General features: G+C 35.7%; 2 protein-coding genes across 6 annotated transcripts in view; one reads left to right on the top strand and one right to left on the bottom strand.

Annotated features, from left to right (window-relative positions):
• Positions 1-2,538, top strand: part of ELK3 (ETS transcription factor ELK3) — a 67,522-nt gene extending 64,984 nt beyond the window's left edge. For both annotated transcript variants that reach the window (XM_086712598.1, XM_086712597.1), the window contains one exon: positions 71-2,538. In XM_086712598.1, the coding sequence (XP_086568724.1) occupies positions 71-169 (99 nt within the window). In that variant the 3' untranslated portion in view covers positions 170-2,538. The remainder of the gene's footprint in view (positions 1-70) is intronic.
• A 6,353-nt stretch (positions 2,539-8,891) lies between these two features.
• CDK17 (cyclin dependent kinase 17) overlaps positions 8,892-17,000 on the bottom strand; it is a 113,562-nt gene continuing 105,453 nt past the window's right edge. For 3 of the 4 annotated variants that reach the window (XM_086712594.1, XM_086712595.1, XM_086712596.1), the window contains exons 13-17: positions 16,271-16,376; positions 13,618-13,660; positions 12,539-12,629; positions 11,152-11,229; positions 8,892-10,625 (exon numbers count right to left, since the gene is read on the bottom strand). In XM_086712594.1, coding sequence (XP_086568720.1) covers positions 10,588-10,625; positions 11,152-11,229; positions 12,539-12,629; positions 13,618-13,660; positions 16,271-16,376 — 356 coding nt within the window. In that variant the 3' untranslated portion in view covers positions 8,892-10,587. Of the gene's footprint in view, positions 10,980-11,151; positions 11,230-12,538; positions 12,630-13,617; positions 13,661-16,270; positions 16,377-17,000 lie in introns of all 4 variants that reach the window. The other variant, XM_086712593.1, reaches the window with a different exon arrangement.

Genomic DNA, 17,000 nt, shown 5'->3' with positions numbered 1-17,000 from the left:
AATGTAAAGAACTCAGGTTCTTCCCAATGGGTCTGCAATAATTATTTTAAAACTCTCTTGTTCCCTACAGTTTCCAACACTGCTTAATGGCCACATGCCAGTGCCAATCCCCAGTCTGGATAGAGCTGCTTCTCCAGTACTGCTTTCTTCGAACTCTCAGAAATCCTGATGACATCTGGCCACAATTAAAGACTTATTAACTGATGAGACAAATTTGTCCCCCTGGGCTAGTTTACCTGTGTCATGAGAAGGACATTGTGAAACCCTCTGTTAATTTGGTTTGCACTTTTCATAACATGGATGGTCTAGATTTATGTTAGCATTTTTAAAACTTTTTTTTTTATATTCAAGTATATATGAAGATCTGTTTGGCATTAAGTGAATTTTAATGTTTTTGTTTTATATCTTCTTAGCTCTTAAGTGTTGAACACTGTTGACAGTGAAGAACTTTTCTTAATGGTTTTCAGTATAACTAATAAGGATGTGAAGCTTTTTTTCTCTTTAATTCCGCATACGCTGAACTATGCTTATAGACACTATAACCAGCTGTGCCTTCCTTTGCATTTAGTTTTATGTAAATGATTTATATATTTTTTAGTATTAAGAGAAAATGTTTGAAAGACAAAAATTAGTATCAAACAGCTCTCTAGTAGAATTTCATTATTTTCCACAAGTAGGCAACATGAAAGCATATTTTTCCTTTTCGCTTTCAATTGTATAAGAATTGCCTTAGAACCTCTTTTGAACTGAAATTCAGTAAATGTCCAAGTTAATGTTTTTATAAAATAAACTAAGCCATATTTAGAAAATAAACATTCATAAAAGAAAATGTTCTAAAGTGCATTTTTTAAAAAATGAACTTTGAAAGGCTAGCCACCTAGCTGTTTACAATCTTTTAGACTCCTCCCAAGCATAAACCGGAGATGGAAATCTACATCAAGTTCACTCTACCCATGCCCTTGAAATATCTATGTAAGCATGTTCTTATTTCAAAAAATCAGCTGTGGTTCTCCCAGTTTCCCTAGAGAATCACACCCCTGATATATTTCCTGTACCATTATGAGTTAGGGTAAACCCCTACAACCATAATTAACATTTAAAATACCTATGCTTTGGAAGAGGCTCACAAACAATTTTAGAACACCAAGTATCTTCATGTGTATAGGCATAGCCTTGCCTGTGAAACTGAGAGGTAGGATACATTGCTTTATGTATTACTAAATTTATGGGGAGAATGAAGGAAACTGGATACAAGAAATATAAAATTCTTCAGGAAGCTCATCATTATGGAACTGAATTAGTAACAATTTGGAGCACTCAGCAGTTAACTCTCTTGTGTAGCACAGTTTAGAGTAGTGATAACAAACATCAGGCACCACTCTAAGGCACTGTTCTGTACACGAGGTAGGAAAATTCTAATGTGGAGAGAACTGGAAAGTGTCCGGCACTTTCGATTCAAGATCAGATTATCATCCTGAACTGTAAGTAACCAATTTGAAATATGGCTAAATGACTCCAAAGTAGGTGTTAAGTGGCAAGGATTATGAAAAAGCATAAAAAATAAAGCTTGTAAAAACACAAACATTTCTGCAATTTTCTAAAAATCTTGAGATTTTTCAATTGGAATTAAGCATCTCTGTACATCTCCAATATACAACTCTGGATATAAATTCCAAAATCCACAGACACTACTGTCACTCCCTCATAGGCTGAGGAAAATTCTGTGCTAAAATAAAAGAGCTGGTCTGGGGTACTGAGATGTACCCAACATGAAATGCTACAGGTAGAGGGGGCCTTTGAGAATGCTTCTCACCACTGTTTCCACATAAGGCAATTACACAACAACTGGGAGCTGCCTGAGGCCACGCAGCTCATTAAAGATAGAACAGTGACTGGTGCTCAGTCCAGTTATGCTTTTCCACTCCTGGCTGTAACTAACTACTGGCCCCAAGCTGTATGTTAGAACATTAAAAAAAAAATTCATCGGATAAGTGAAGAACATACCCCAAAGGGAAGATTCTTACAAAGTTAATCAATGTACAAAAACTTCAACCAAAAATATTTTTAAGTGTATATGCTGATTGGAAATATTCAAATGACTATAAACCCAATTCCTATATTTCCTTCCTTGAAATACTATGGACTCTAGCTGTTTATTAGAAACGGAAAAACACCATAATTTTTATGGATCAGAAAACTATGACACAAATAGAGAATTGGAGGTATTGAAATGTAACTCTTATAGCTCTGCCTCATTCTGTGTGTGTGTGTGTGTGTGTGTGTGTGTGTGTGTGTTTTAACAGTTATTTTAGTCAGAGAATAGATTTCAAAGAACATATTAAATAACTTTTTCCTTTTTATTGTCTGCTTGATCAGTGTTAAACTACTACTATAGCTAAGGTTTTATAGAACTATAACCTAAATGTTGGTCTCTTTGTACACACCTTTTCTATGAGTGCATATCTTCATTCACTTTCATATATGTATCAATTTTACTATTATTTTTGTTTAATAAATACTTTGTGATAAAAGGTGCAAGGAGGCAAGTGGGTTGGTTTACTTCCATTTACTTGGAACGATCCAAATTTTGCTTTTCTATATGGGTAAGAGCTGAAAAATAAGTCTTGGCCTCTAGCCTCAAATATGATACATCAAAACATGCTATTGTATATATAATCTGCTTCAAAGAGATATTTAATGAAACAAACAATTACTGAGGTTGAATTGGTGAGGGTTGGGGAGGAGAATGGGTTTGAAAAGTGGTCCCCTCATCTTTTAAATCTTAAGGTTTACCAATCATTCTACATTGAAAGACAGGGTAGGTGATGAGGAAGGGAAAAAAACAAATGATCATTTCTTTTAGCTGCAACTAATATCATACTCAATGGTAACTGAAAGTGTTTTCCCCTAACATAAAGAACAAGGATACTCTCTGTTGCCAATTCTACTTCAACACAGTACCGAAAGTCCTAACCAAAGTTAATTAGGCAAGAAAAATAAATCCAAATTATACAGGATCTCTATTCGTAGAAGACATTGTCTTACATGTAGAAAACCTTAAAGAACCCACAAAAAAAAAGTTAATAACGTCAGCAAAATTATAGGACACAAAATCAACAAAACAAAAATCATTTGTATTTCTACACACTAGCAAATGAAAAATTCAGAAAATAATTCTGTCTACAATAACATCAAAAAGAATAGAATACTTAGGAATAAAATTCATCAAGGAGGCACAAGACTTATATACTGAAAAACTACAAAACATTGCTAAAAGAAATTAAAGACATCCTGCATTTATGGACTGAAAGATTTAATATTAAGATCACAGAACTCCCAAATTAATCTAGAGTCAATCAATGCAATTCCTATCACAATCCCAATGGCGTATTTCCTCAGAAATAGAAAAATCCCATCCTAAAATTTATATGGAATTTCAAGGGACCCTGAATAGCCAAAACAACCTTGAAAAAAAAAAGAACAAAGTTGGGGGACTCACTTCTTGATTTCAAAATTTACAAAGCTACAATCAATCAAAACACTGGTACTGGCCAAAAGAGATACAGACCAGTAAAACAGAATAAACTCTCACATTTATGGCCAACTGACTTAACAAGGGTGCCAAGACCATTTAATGGGAAAAGGATAGTCTTTGTAACAAACAGTGCAGGGAAAACTAGACATTCACATGCAAAAGAATGAAGTTAGATCCAAACTTCACACTACATACAAAAATTAACTCAAAGCCCTAAATGTAAGCATTAAAACTATAAGAATATTAAAACAGAGGAAAATATTCATGATCTTAAATTTGGCAGTAGTGTCTTACATATATCACCAAGAGCAGAAAAAGAAAAAAAAAAAAAAGATACACTGAACTTCTTTAAAATGAGAAGTCCTGGGATTCCTGGGTAGCTCTGTCAGTTTAGCATCTGACTCTTGATTTCAGCTCAGGTCATGATTTCATGCTTTGTGGGTTCAAGCCCTGCACAGAGCTCTGCACTGACGAGAAGCCTGCTTGGGACTCTCTCTGCCCCTCCCCCACATGCTTGTGCGAGTACATTCTCTTTCAAAAATGAACTCTAAAAAAAATAAAAAGTCTTGTGTATCAAAAGGATGCTTTCAAGAAAGTAAAAAACCCACAGCACAGAAGAAAATAACTGCTAATCGTATCTCTAATGAGTCTAATGTCTAGAATATATAAAGAACTACACAGCTTTATGACCCAACTCACCACCATCAACAACACAATTTCAAAATGGGTAATAGACTTGAATAGAGTTTTCTCCAAAGCAAATATACAAATGGCCAATAAGGACATGAAGAGATGCGCAACATCCTTACTCGTTCAGGAAATGCAAATCAAAAAAGCACAATAAGATACCAAGTCATACGTACTATAATGAATATAATAATTTGTTTAAAAAAGAAACAGAAGTGTTGGTAAAAATGAGCAATTAGAACTCATATATTACTATTAGGAATGTAAAATGGTACAGTCATCATGGAAAATTGTTTGATGGTTCCTCAAAAAGGTAAATATAGATTATGCATGACCCAACAATTCCACACCTAGGTATTTAAGCTCAAAGAAATGAAAACAAGGACCCAAACATATGCTGGTACATCCATACTCAGGACAGCATTATTCAGAAAAGCCAAAAAAATGGGGAAAAGTCAGTGTGAAATCAACAGATGAATGTTTAAACAAAATGCTGCATATTCACAGAATATTATTCAGATATGAAGAGAAATAACATTGTGATACATGGTACAACATGGATAAAATTTGAAAACATCATCTTAAGTGAATGAAATACGACACAAAAGGGTGAATGTGGTATAACTCAATGTATATGAAATATCTACAAAGGCAAATTCAGACACAAAAAGTACAGGCATACCATGGGTGGAAAGGCATGTAACTCTTGATCTCAGGGTTGTGTGAGCCCCATGTTGAGTGCAGAGATTACTTAAGTAAATAAAAAAGAAAAGTACAGGCATACCTTGGAGATACTGCAAGTTCAGTTCCAGTCTGTTGTAATAAAGCAAATACCATAATAAAGTGCATCAAGTGAATTTTTTGGTTTCCCAGTACATATAAAAATTATGTATAGGGGCACCTGGGTGGCTCAGTTAAGCCTCTGACTCTTGATTTTGGCTCAGGTCATGATCCCATGGCTCATGAATTTGAGCCCCGCATCGGGCTCTGCATCATCAGTGCAGATTCTCTCTCTCTCTCTCTCTCTCTCCCCCCTTCTCTCTCTGCCCCCTCCCCTGCTTGCACGCTATCTCACTCTCTCAAAATAAACTTAAAAAACAAAATTATGTTTACGTTATACTGTAGTCTATTAAGTTGTACAATAGCATTATGTCTAAAAAAACAGTGTGCATAGACTTTTGTTAAAAAATACTTTATTGCTAAAAAACTGCTCACCAGCATCTGAGTGAACTTTCAGTGTGTCATAGTCATTTCACCAGTGGAGGGTCCTGCCCAACTGTTGATGGCTCCTGACTGATCAGGGTGGTGGTTGCTAAAGGCGGAGGGGAGACTGTGTTGACCTTTTTTTTTTTTTTTTTTATTTACTTTTGAGAGAGAGAGAGAGACAGACAGACAGACCGTGAGTAGGGGAGGGGCAGAGAGAGAGGGAGACACAGAATCTGAAGCAGGCTCCAGGCTCCGAGCTGTCAGCACAGAGCCCGATGCAGGGCTTGAACTCACGGACTGTGAGATCATGACCTGACCTGAAGTCGGACACTTAACCGACTGCCATCCAGGTGCCCCCCTACCTGCCCTTCTTTTAGACTGTGGCGATTTCTTAAAATAAGACAACAACAGAGTCTACTGAAACGATGGGGTCTCTTCCTTTCATGTCGTTTGATAGAATTTTACCCACAGAACTTCTGTCAAAGCTGGAGTCATCTTAAACCCTGATACTGTTTTATCAACTAAGTTTATGTGATATTCTAAATCTTCCAGTGTCATTTCAACAATCCTCACAGCATCTTCACTAGGAGTATATTCCATCTCAAGAAATCGCTTCCTTTGTTCATCCACAAGAAGTAACTTCCCATCATTAAAATTTTATCATGAAACTGCAGCAATTCAGTCACATCTTCAGGCTCCATTTCTAATTCTAGTTGTCTTGCTATTTCCACATTTGCAGCTGCCTCCTCCACTGAAGTTTTGGAATCAGCTTCTGCCAAACTCCTGTTGATATTTTGACCCCTCCCATGAATCACACACATGTTCTTAATGACACCTAGAATGGTGAATCTTTTCCAGAAGGTTTTCCATTTATTTTGGCCAAATCCATCAGAATCACTATCTATGGCAGCTATAGACTTACAAAATGTATTTTTAAGGAGTATGACCTGAAAGTCCAAATTACTCCTTGATCCATGGGCTGCAGAATTGATGTTAAGAGGCAAGAAAACAAGATTCACCTTGGTTGTATATCTCCATCAGAACCCTTGGGTGACCAGGTGCATTTTCAATGAACAATAATATCTTGAAAAATTTTTTTCTAAACAGGCTTAAAATATTCAGTCTTAATATTGACCGTAAACATGCTGTAAACAGATATGATGTCATCCAGGCTCTGTTGTTCCACTGACAGAACATAGGGAGAACAGATTTAGCCTAATTCTTTTTTCAACGTTTTATTTATTTTTGGGACAGAGAGAGACAGAGCATGAACGGGGGAGGGGCAGAGAGAGAGGGAGACACAGAATCGGAAACAGGCTCCAGGCTCTGAGCCATCAGCCCAGAGCCTGACACGGGGCTCGAACTCACGGACCGCGAGATCATGACCTGGCTGAAGTCGGACGCTTAACCGACTGCGCCACCCAGGCGCCCCAGATTTAGCCTAATTCTTAAGGGCCCTATGGTTTTCAGTATGGTCAATGAGCACGGCTTCAACTTAAAGTCATCAGCTGCATTAGTCTCTAATAAGAGAGTCAACCTATCTTTTGAAGCTTTGAAGCCAAGCACTACTACTTGTCCTTTTTAGCCAGGAGAGTCCCAGATGGCATCTTCTTCCAAGAGAAGGCTGCTGTGCCTACATTGAAAATCTGTTTAACATAGCCACCCCCATTAATTACCTTGCTAGTTCTTTTGGATAACTTGCTGCCACTTCTACATCAGCACCTGCTGCTTCATCTTGCACTTGTACGTTATGGAGACAGCTTCTTTTCTTAAACCTCATGAACCAACCTCCCTTAGCTTTAAATTGTTCTTCTGCAGCTTCTTCACCTTTTTCAGCCTTCACAGAATTGAAGAGAGTTAGGAATTTGTTCTGGATTAAGCTTTGGTTTGAGGGAATGCCGTGGCTGATTTGATCTTCTACCCAGACCAATAAAACTTTCTCCATATCAGCAATAAGGCTGTTTCACTTTCTCATCATTTATGCGTTCACTGGAGTAGCTCTATTAATGTCCTTCAAGAGCTGTTCCTTTGCATTCACAACTTGGCTAACTGGACCAAGAGGCCTAGCTTTCAGCCTATGTTGGCTTTTGACATGCCTTCCTGATTAAGCTTAAATCATTTCAAAGCTTTTGATTTAAACTCAGAAATGTGTGACTCTTCTTTCACTTGAACACTTAGAGGCCACTGTAGGGTAATTAATTGTCCTAATTCCTGTACTGTTGTGTCTCAGGGAATAGGGAAGCCTGAGGAGAGGGAGAGAGATGGGGGAACAGCCTGTTGGTGGAGCAGTCGGAACACACAACATTTATCATTTATTAAGTTCACTGTCTTACATGGGTGTGATTTGTGACACCCCAAAACAATTACAATGATAATATCAAGGATCACTAATCACAAATCACCATAATAAATATAATAAAACTTGAAATATTACAAGAATTACCAAATGTAGCACAGAGACATGGAGTGAGCAAATGCAGTTGGAAAAATGGCGCCCACAGACTTGCTCAATGCAGGGTTACGACAAACCTTCAATTCATTAAAAAAACACAGTATCTGCAAAGCGCAATAAAGTGCAGTGCAGTAAAATGAGTTATGCCTACACATTAAAGGTTACGGGGGGCTGTGGGGAGGGGGAAATGGGGTGGTTGCTCTTAATGGGTATAGAATTTCTATTTGGAGAGATGAAAAATTATGGAAAAAGACAGTGTAAATGCTGTACAATACTCTAATCAATGCCACCAAATTGTATACTTACAATGGGTAAAAAAATGGCAAGATAAACCAGCCTCAACCTCACGAACTGTCCTCGGCCCAAATGACAAATTATTATAACATGTTAACAAGTAGTCTTTCAAATATAATAAAGCACCAGATAGAATGGAACTTCTACGCACCTAGAGTGACATATTCAATGTGTGTTAATAGCATCATTTGGAAGGAAAACAAAAACGCATCCTCTCTTACCTTTAAAACCATGTCAGTTTAAGATGAATCATAAGTGTTCAAGGTTCAAAATCTCTACATTTCAATTCTCTTCATTGCAAAGTTTTCAGGATCTGAATGGTGGTGCTCAAGTATCAAAAAAAAAATACCAAATACCTTAATAAAATGAAGAAACATCCCTAGGACTTCCTAGGAAGAAGAATTTTATATAACTACTGGATATATTTTTTCATGTTTTATCTGCAAGAATATCAAACTTATGGATAAATATATAAAATTTGCAAAACATTTTTGTAACCTATAAAATGAAAAATGTGACAACTTTATAATTGAAGAGTGCTATCCTATAAAATTATGGTAGAGATTACTAAATGAACGGCCAACACAAATATAAATTAAATATCATTACTGACACAGTGAGACTTCATTCTCTTAAAAATGAAACCTATAAAGGAAAATGATCCCGTTCTGCACAGCCTTCTTCCCCCAGAAAGAACGGTGACTCAACAAAACCACATTTTAACAACATGAAGATCTTGTTATTATAAATTTCAAAACAAAATGGAGGAATTTCCACATAATATTTATAACCTTCAAAGTACAATATTAATACATGTCTGTCAGTTAGAAATAACAGCAGTTTGTTAGGCTACAGGGTTTAACATAAAACCAATTTACAAATGTGAAAAGCAGTAGTGGTCCAATATTCACCATTACACATGAATCTGTTTCTTCCAGAAAATTTTTTTTAAAAATTAAAATTTCTGTCTCATGAAATATTAAAATAACACCCAAACATGCCACAATCACTATTCACAAATAAAGTTAAAATGAAATATACAAAAATTCACTTAATACTGTTAAATAACAATAAACTACAAGATTTCCTGAACAGAAATGGTAGGACCCCTGAATGTTTTACAGTGAATATCAGGAAAAAAATTAAGTTATGATTATTTTCATGATATATAAGCCAAAAATTTACATGACCATTTCAAAATATACCAATTAAGATTTGTAGTTTGTAAGATGCACTAAACAAATAGTCCTTAAAAGTTAACACAAATGCTTAAAACACTTACCAACACCAAGGCGTGTTTATGATGTTCAAAGAGATGCATAATTGAAACTGTAATATTTACTATCTCTGATAAACACATTAATACCTACAATGCTTTAAAACAATCCTCAGTTCTCCTTTCTGTCATTTGTATTTATCATGGCTCATTTCAAAGACATATTACAGCTTTTAGCTGATTCCAAGTGAATGTTATTAAAACACACGCATATAGACAGCCCCCAAATGAAATAAATGGCTCCCCCCAAAAGTATCATCCTTTCTAATAAAAGAACTATATTTAAAATGAAAACAAGACCTCACATATTTCACTGGACTTGTATGGTTTAGTTTTAACTAAATTAAAGCACAATGTAAAATAGGTAAGTGTATTAGTATACACATATCCAATAATATGCAGTAAATATTTCTAAAATGAGGCAAGGTAAAAATAAATAATTTTGGTGCTTTAAATTACTGGTATCTAATGTGAGATCCCCATGTCAGGTATTCACTTGCTTGAATCAACCTCTGCATCACATGCTTTCCTAAACATGATGTACTCATCAATTTTTTAGCTACTCTATCTGCTGATGTTCAATGAAAGATTATACAGCATGAACTTAGAGTGTTCAAGATGGCTCACTTATTTTACTGTTAAGCAAAGCTAAACTTACATTCCAGGAAACACTGCAGTTTAATTTTAAAAACAAACAAGAAATGCAGCAGTAAAACAATTCATGGGGAGAAACAGATGCATTCACATCTAATAAAGCCACTGCAACTTCTTCAGGCATTTAACTGTTGTGTTAAATAAACAGACAGTAGTTATTTAGCAGCAATGATTCCGCAATAAATAATGCACTGTGTTTCTCAGTCCTGCACAAAAATTGCAGCTACAGTTACATCAATAGCTGTAACCTACTGGCTCTAATGGCAGAGAAGACCTTAAAACCAACTGTACAAAAAAATTGTCACACTGTGACAACAAATATAAAAACAATCTGTAGGTCTGAAATAAAAAGACTCCACTGTGAAGAGGACAGTGTAGACAAACGGAGATTCCAAGTCCACCAAAAGAAATAATTGCCTTCAGATCTGAGTCCTTGATTGATAAGAAAGGCTGGGGGCTGGGCTTGAAACCATGTTATCAGACTTAAAAGAGCATGCTCTGTCTTCTGTTCTTCCCATGTCCTAAAATATAAAGTCATTTTATGAGGCAGTTCAAGGTTCAGTTTTATCCCACATACAGTATTTGGTGACTCTAGGAAGCTAATGTTCCCACCAGCAAAAACTAATCTTCCACGTAAGAGTGATCAGCACTGTCTGAAATGACCCTTTTGTTGATGGGGTCAGTCTACAGCTTCTATGCTTCGAAGTGATGAACCTGATGACTAGGGAAGCATAAGATGTGTCTTCTGCCTCAGGTACCAGGAATGGCGTGTGCAGTGATCAAGCCAGGCCACTTGTAAAAGGTCTTTGTGCCATCTGCAGCTTTCAGGATCCCTGACTTGACTGAGTCAGATTTCTCTCTGAAGAATTACTGAGCTGCCCACATCATACAGAAAAGTGAGTACGTGCAATGCTAAACATACAGTTGTGGAATGCACTGTACATTGGTTTTTACATCAATAATTTTACTGATCAATTTATAAACCAAAAACTTAGTTCCACGCAAAATTTCATGATCGACACGTGAAATGGTTTATGACAAACACACCTGTCTCTGGATAAGAAGAATTTCGAAAACCCGGGTCCTTTTGCAACTGAATCTCTTTCAAACTGAATATTGATACACCTAAAATGCACAGACAAAAACTATCAGGTAAAGGTCTGACATTATTAAAACAAATATAATCCAACTATCGACAGAATTGTTTAAAAATGTATACTGATTCAACATGAAACATTTATGCTACATTCACAAGGTTACAGCCTTCAACTATTTTTCCCCTTTGTCCCAATGTTTTGAGTAGAAAACCAAACAAAATAATCTCCCCTCAGAAATTTTCCCCCACAATTCTGCTCTGAGTCACACTTCCACTATATGTTTCTCTTCGAGTATGTACATACAGAGAATATACACTGTCTATTTCTAGGACCTACTGGGGTTGGGGAGACCTAATCAAAAGGCATTACTTGGTTTTTATTCTCTCTGCCTTTACCTGTCTTCTAATGATGGCATGAAGGTATCAGGGCCTCAGACTATCTTCAGATTTTCAGAGAAAAATAAGAAATAGGTTTGTATAACCATAATTGCCTACCTCAAATTGCCAACCATAATTGCCTGATATTAACAATGAAATGTAAATATCATCTTAAAAACACTTATAATTCTCTTTTCATTTCCAATCTTTCTTTTTCCAATCTCTTTCTCATTTCCAATCTCTGCCAGAGAGGTAGTCTTTCATTAAAAAATATCCAGTAAGCTCTAAGTTAAAAGTCTTAAGGATTCTTGATTCCAAACAGCAAATCTCAGTTCCTAAATATTCTAATTCTCCATTCACCTTACTCAGTTTTAAAGCAAAATGTTGAGGTAATTTTTAAAAAGGATCTTATAAGTAAGATGAAGCAGCCACCTCAGGCATGAGAAATCAGCTCTTTTAGTGACTAACAATATGCTCACCACTGTCACGAGGATAGTAAAGTTAGAGTGACCACAGCAAAGAAAAATCATCTTTATATCTTGAAAACGAAATCTACTTTCACAAGGAAACAATCGTATGTTTTGGTTGTGCTCCATTACTCTTTGCCTGAAATCCATTTTTAGAAACTCTGAATCAAAGAAATCTAGATTGGGCCTAATGACAATGTCTATCATCAGATGACATTTTCCAATTTAAGTCCAGTAAGATTAATAACCCATGTCTAAGTACTATTGATTTCTTACAAAACAGTGGCAATGTGCTCAGTGTTAAAAAAAATAAATTAAAACATAGGCAAAGAGGACATACACCTCCCTTCAAGGAATTCTGATGTACTTACAAAAAGAGTTAAAATTTTAGGCTTAAAAAACAACAATCTCTTCCCAAACCCCTAATTTACCACCCAGTCTCCTACCCTGGACAAATGAAAATGGGAGGAGGGGACTTTAGAATTTTTCTTACTTTCAGGTAAAGTATGTATTCTTGGTCCCAGACTTCGAAAGTACACATGCTTCATGGCCTCTTCTGCTGAAACCCGTTTCTTAGATTCGTACTGTGAAAAAGCGAAGAACTGCTTCATTAACTTTTTCTCTAAACATCATGAGGGGAGGTAGATTAGCATGTAGAGCTAATAAGATGATTTAATACAATGACTGTTTTTTAAGAACCAACTTGGATTACACCAGATATACTCTAATGTGAGTACTACTGCAATTATGTAGTAATGACTTTATCTAGTTCCAAATTTCCAAGATGAAGTTAAATCTTCACTTTTATAAAAACTTAGACTTCCCGTATTTTCTTAAGTGGTGAAAAATTAAAATACCTGACCTTTGGTGTTACTTTTCCTCATGAACACCAAAGTATCATTGGAAATATACCCAATACTTTTATGAAAGATATTATTAAGTTACCTACTGGATACCCATTTCCCTTTGTTCCTTGATGAGATAACATAAATTTGTATAAGGTGTCCATGCTTCCAAGTCCAACAGACCAACATGAACCATGACTATTCTAAGTTTAGGCTAATTATGATAATCTTGCTCCCCAATTCCCACCCTGTCTTACAATTAATGTTCTGGCCAACGAGACTTATGAAGAAGCCTTGCAGGGGTTTCTGGAAAAGCCTTTGCTTTCCAGATACAAGAGGACTATTATGGCTGACACCCTTATCCTCTCTCTTCTTCCTGCTTTGAATAGAAGATATGAATGGTATTTGTAGGTGCAGCAGCCTGTAAGGCAGTAAGTATAAGGAAAAGAAAGAGAACATAAATTACAGACAACATGCCCTTGACATAGTTTTGGTGCCAGAAGGTGACAACCTCAGACCATTCTAGGGCACAAGAGACCCAGACACATTAAGTGAAACCATTATTTATTATTATTATTTTTTTATCTAAGCATATGATTTAAGCATGCCAGATACTACCATAAGTAATCTTATTTAATGGTCATGACAGATATTTAAGGGAGGTATTCCTGATCCCATTCTACAGATGCAGAAACTGAGGCTTAACAATGACAAAGATGTAACTTACCTGAAGAAATTTTGTTATCAACTCGATTCCTTCAGAGTCTAACCTAAAACAACAAAAAAGTGGCAATTTATTCTTTTATCTTAGCTGACAGTAACTTTTCAAATAAAACTACTTTCCAAGTGTTTTAATCTGCAAACATTAAGTGCTCTACAATAACCACTCTTTTTGCTTTCAAAAGACTCAAAAGTGCTACACTTAAGACTTATCTTGTCACTTGTTCAAGAAGAAAACAGAAAAAACTAGGTTCCAATTCAAATTTTCCATAATGAAGAACAAATCAGATTACTAAAGATTTTTTTAAAAAAGCACTGTTCTGTCTCAAAGTAATCTCTATTATCAGGATAGCTTAAGTAAAGTGTATCATTTTCATAGTGTTCTACGAAAGGCAAGCTACAAAAGCATCATTTTCTTATTATATAGGTTAAAAAAGAAACAAGTGACCCCAAAATGTGTCACTGTGGTTCACAATAAACACAGATGACTCATTCAACATATTTTTACACAACAGTCTACTAAGAACTAGGTACTAGAAGCTATGAAGTTCAATTTATTTTTTTGAGACAGAGAGAGTGTGAGGGAGAAAACACCTATAAATCAGGGAGAGACAGAGAGAGAATCCCAAGCAGGCACCATTCTGTCAGGGTAGAGCCCAATGTGGGACTTGAACTCAAGAATCATGAGATGGTGACCTGAGCTGAAATCCAGAGTTGGGATGCTGAACCAACTAAGCCACCGAGGCACCCCTATAAAGTTCAACTGCCTCAATAACATCATAAAACTCAATTAAAAGTTAGAGCTACACATGTAGAATTTAAGAAACAAAACAGGTGAACATAGGTGAAGAGAAAAAAAACTAAGGGAGGCAAACCCTAAGAGACTCTTAACTATAGAGAACAAACTGAGGGTTGCTGGCGGGGAGGTAGTTGGGGAATGGACTAAATAGGTGATGGGCATTAAGGAGGGCACCTGTTGTCATGAGCACTGGGTGTTGTATGTACATGATGAATCACTAAATTCTATGCTTGAAACCAGTATTACCCTATATTTTTACTGGAATTTAAAAAAAAACTTAAATAAATCAATACATGAAAAAAAAAAAATTAGAGCTACAAAACCAATGAAGCTGTCGATAAAGACAGATAATTATAGTGATGATATTCATATAATGAGCAGTAGAGGGTTTGGGGACTATCTTAATGGGATAATCTCTTGATCAGAAACCATAGGTTCTATACCGCCTTTCACTGGCAATATATTTTCCCCAAGTGCTCTTAATGGGTTCCATGGATGCTATGGCCTAGACATTTTCCAGACTCTTCTAATCCTTTGTAGTTTGCCATTCTGACAGATATCCAGAGCTCCTTGGGCACAAACTAGGGGTTAAGGTCATGGAGAACCTGCTTTAAAGAAGAGCTTCAACTTTCTGCACTGGACATTACAATAGAAGCAACGTATAAATTACAAAAATAGGATTTATGCTACTCAGAAGGAAGAGACACACAAAAAAAGCCCTGCACATATTATTCTTCCTAAGAAAGTCTACTTAGAATGTTATTAGTTGCTATAGTAACAATAAGAACATCAATTCACATAAGTACTTTAAAAATATTTTTGGTATCTGAATTTGTTTTTCTACTCTCTCTAGCTTGAGAACAAATGGAATTAGAGCAAGTATGTTATACTGTCAGCAATGAGAATGGCTTTGATTAAAATACACATTGACCTTATTTGGTACCTGGGTGTACTCTTTGATTTTTCTAAGGAAAGATGAAAAAATATAGTCAAAGGGGTTATTCTCTGCTACATACTGAAAATTTAATAATTCCATAAATAAAAATTTCTGACTGACATTTTAATGGGGGTTTTAAATGGATCTGGGGATAGATCTGAGAAGAAATTTTAATGAAATGGCCAAAATTTAGGATATAAGTGTCAGAAAGAGTTTACATTCCTCAAATACAAATTAGGTCATTAACATTGGCCAAATACTGACAGGTCATCTTGTGTCCGAGTCAAGATTTTACTTATAACACTTCCTTAGGTTTTTTTAAGTAAATGTAGAATAATCCCATACAAAGCAAAACAGAAGTTTCATCATGGTCTTCATGGTATTGAAAAAGATATTAACCAATGTCTTCTTTCTGAGAAACGAAATAACCTACATAAACTCTAGAATTCTAATACAGTTGCTTTTACATTCATTTTATTTATAGCTCAATTCTGTGATTTACATATCTTGATCTCTGAATTATAAAATTAATCTGACACAAGGGAGGAAGAAATTCAATTAAATTAGATTCTAAAATATTTAAGAACTGTATGTATTATATGTATTTTTTCCTAAACCCATCTGTGGCTAATGCTTCAAGAGAATGGAAAGAATCAAGTGGGTTTTCCACCCTTTAACGTAAAGAAAAAGAGGGGCGCCTAGGTGGCTCAGTCGGTTACACGTCTGACTTTGGCTCAGGTCATGATCTCACTGCTCCTGAGTTCAAGCCCTGTGTGGGGCTCTGTGCTGACAGCTCAGAGCCTGGAGCCTGCTTCGGATTCTGTGTCTCCCTCTCTCTCTGCCCCTCCTCTACTCAACGCCTGGTCTCTCTCTCTCTCTAAAATAAACACTAAAAACAAAAGAAAAAAGAAAAAGAAAAGATACCTGGGTGCATGGTTAATGAGAGGCTGTGGTTTGTATTTTGGAAAGTTGTAGTTCTTGAACTCATCATTTGAAGAAACACCCGGCCAAGTTTCCTGAGATGGTGTTCCTGAATTAAAAAAAAAAAGTATTTATAAATATATAAAAATGTGTGTGTATATATATATATATATATATATATATATATATATATATATGCAAATATATATAAATAAGGACAAATGAGAAAGTGTCTTAAAGAACACTTTATATTTAGTAGATGATTTGACTATTTCAACTGAAAGCAAAATGACAGAAACAGTAAACACATATGGACCTTTTTTTGGACTATGCAATGATGCCATAAAAATGACGCCACCTAAATGACATCTAACCTACAGATATTTCCTAATAATACGCCAAAGGTCAATTTTCAGTAATATTTTTCTCTGTTCTTCCACAAAATTTTTATTGCAAAGGCAGAACTCAGTAAATGAAAAGAAGTTACCTAGAAGGCTCTATCTTTATAATTATGCTAATTATAATTCTTTTTTTATTTTAATCAGTAGTGGTTTTCTTAAGCTTTTAAGTAACCTCTACACTCATTGTGGGGCTCCAACTCCTTACCTGGATATCAAGGGTCACAAATCCTACACTGAGACAGCCAGGCACCCCAACTAATTATAATTTTTGTAACAGCTCTTTGTTAGTCTCAGTACCACATTTTAAAATATGTAGTCTTATCCAGCTAGTC

The sequence above is a fragment of the Puma concolor genome, chromosome B4, assembly GCF_028749965.1.
Source record: "Puma concolor isolate L17-30 chromosome B4, mPumCon1.1.hap2, whole genome shotgun sequence".
NCBI classification, from domain to species: Eukaryota; Metazoa; Chordata; class Mammalia; order Carnivora; family Felidae; genus Puma; species Puma concolor.
Note: the sequence above shows the minus strand (reverse complement) of the source record. Positions and strands in the feature narration are given on the sequence as shown.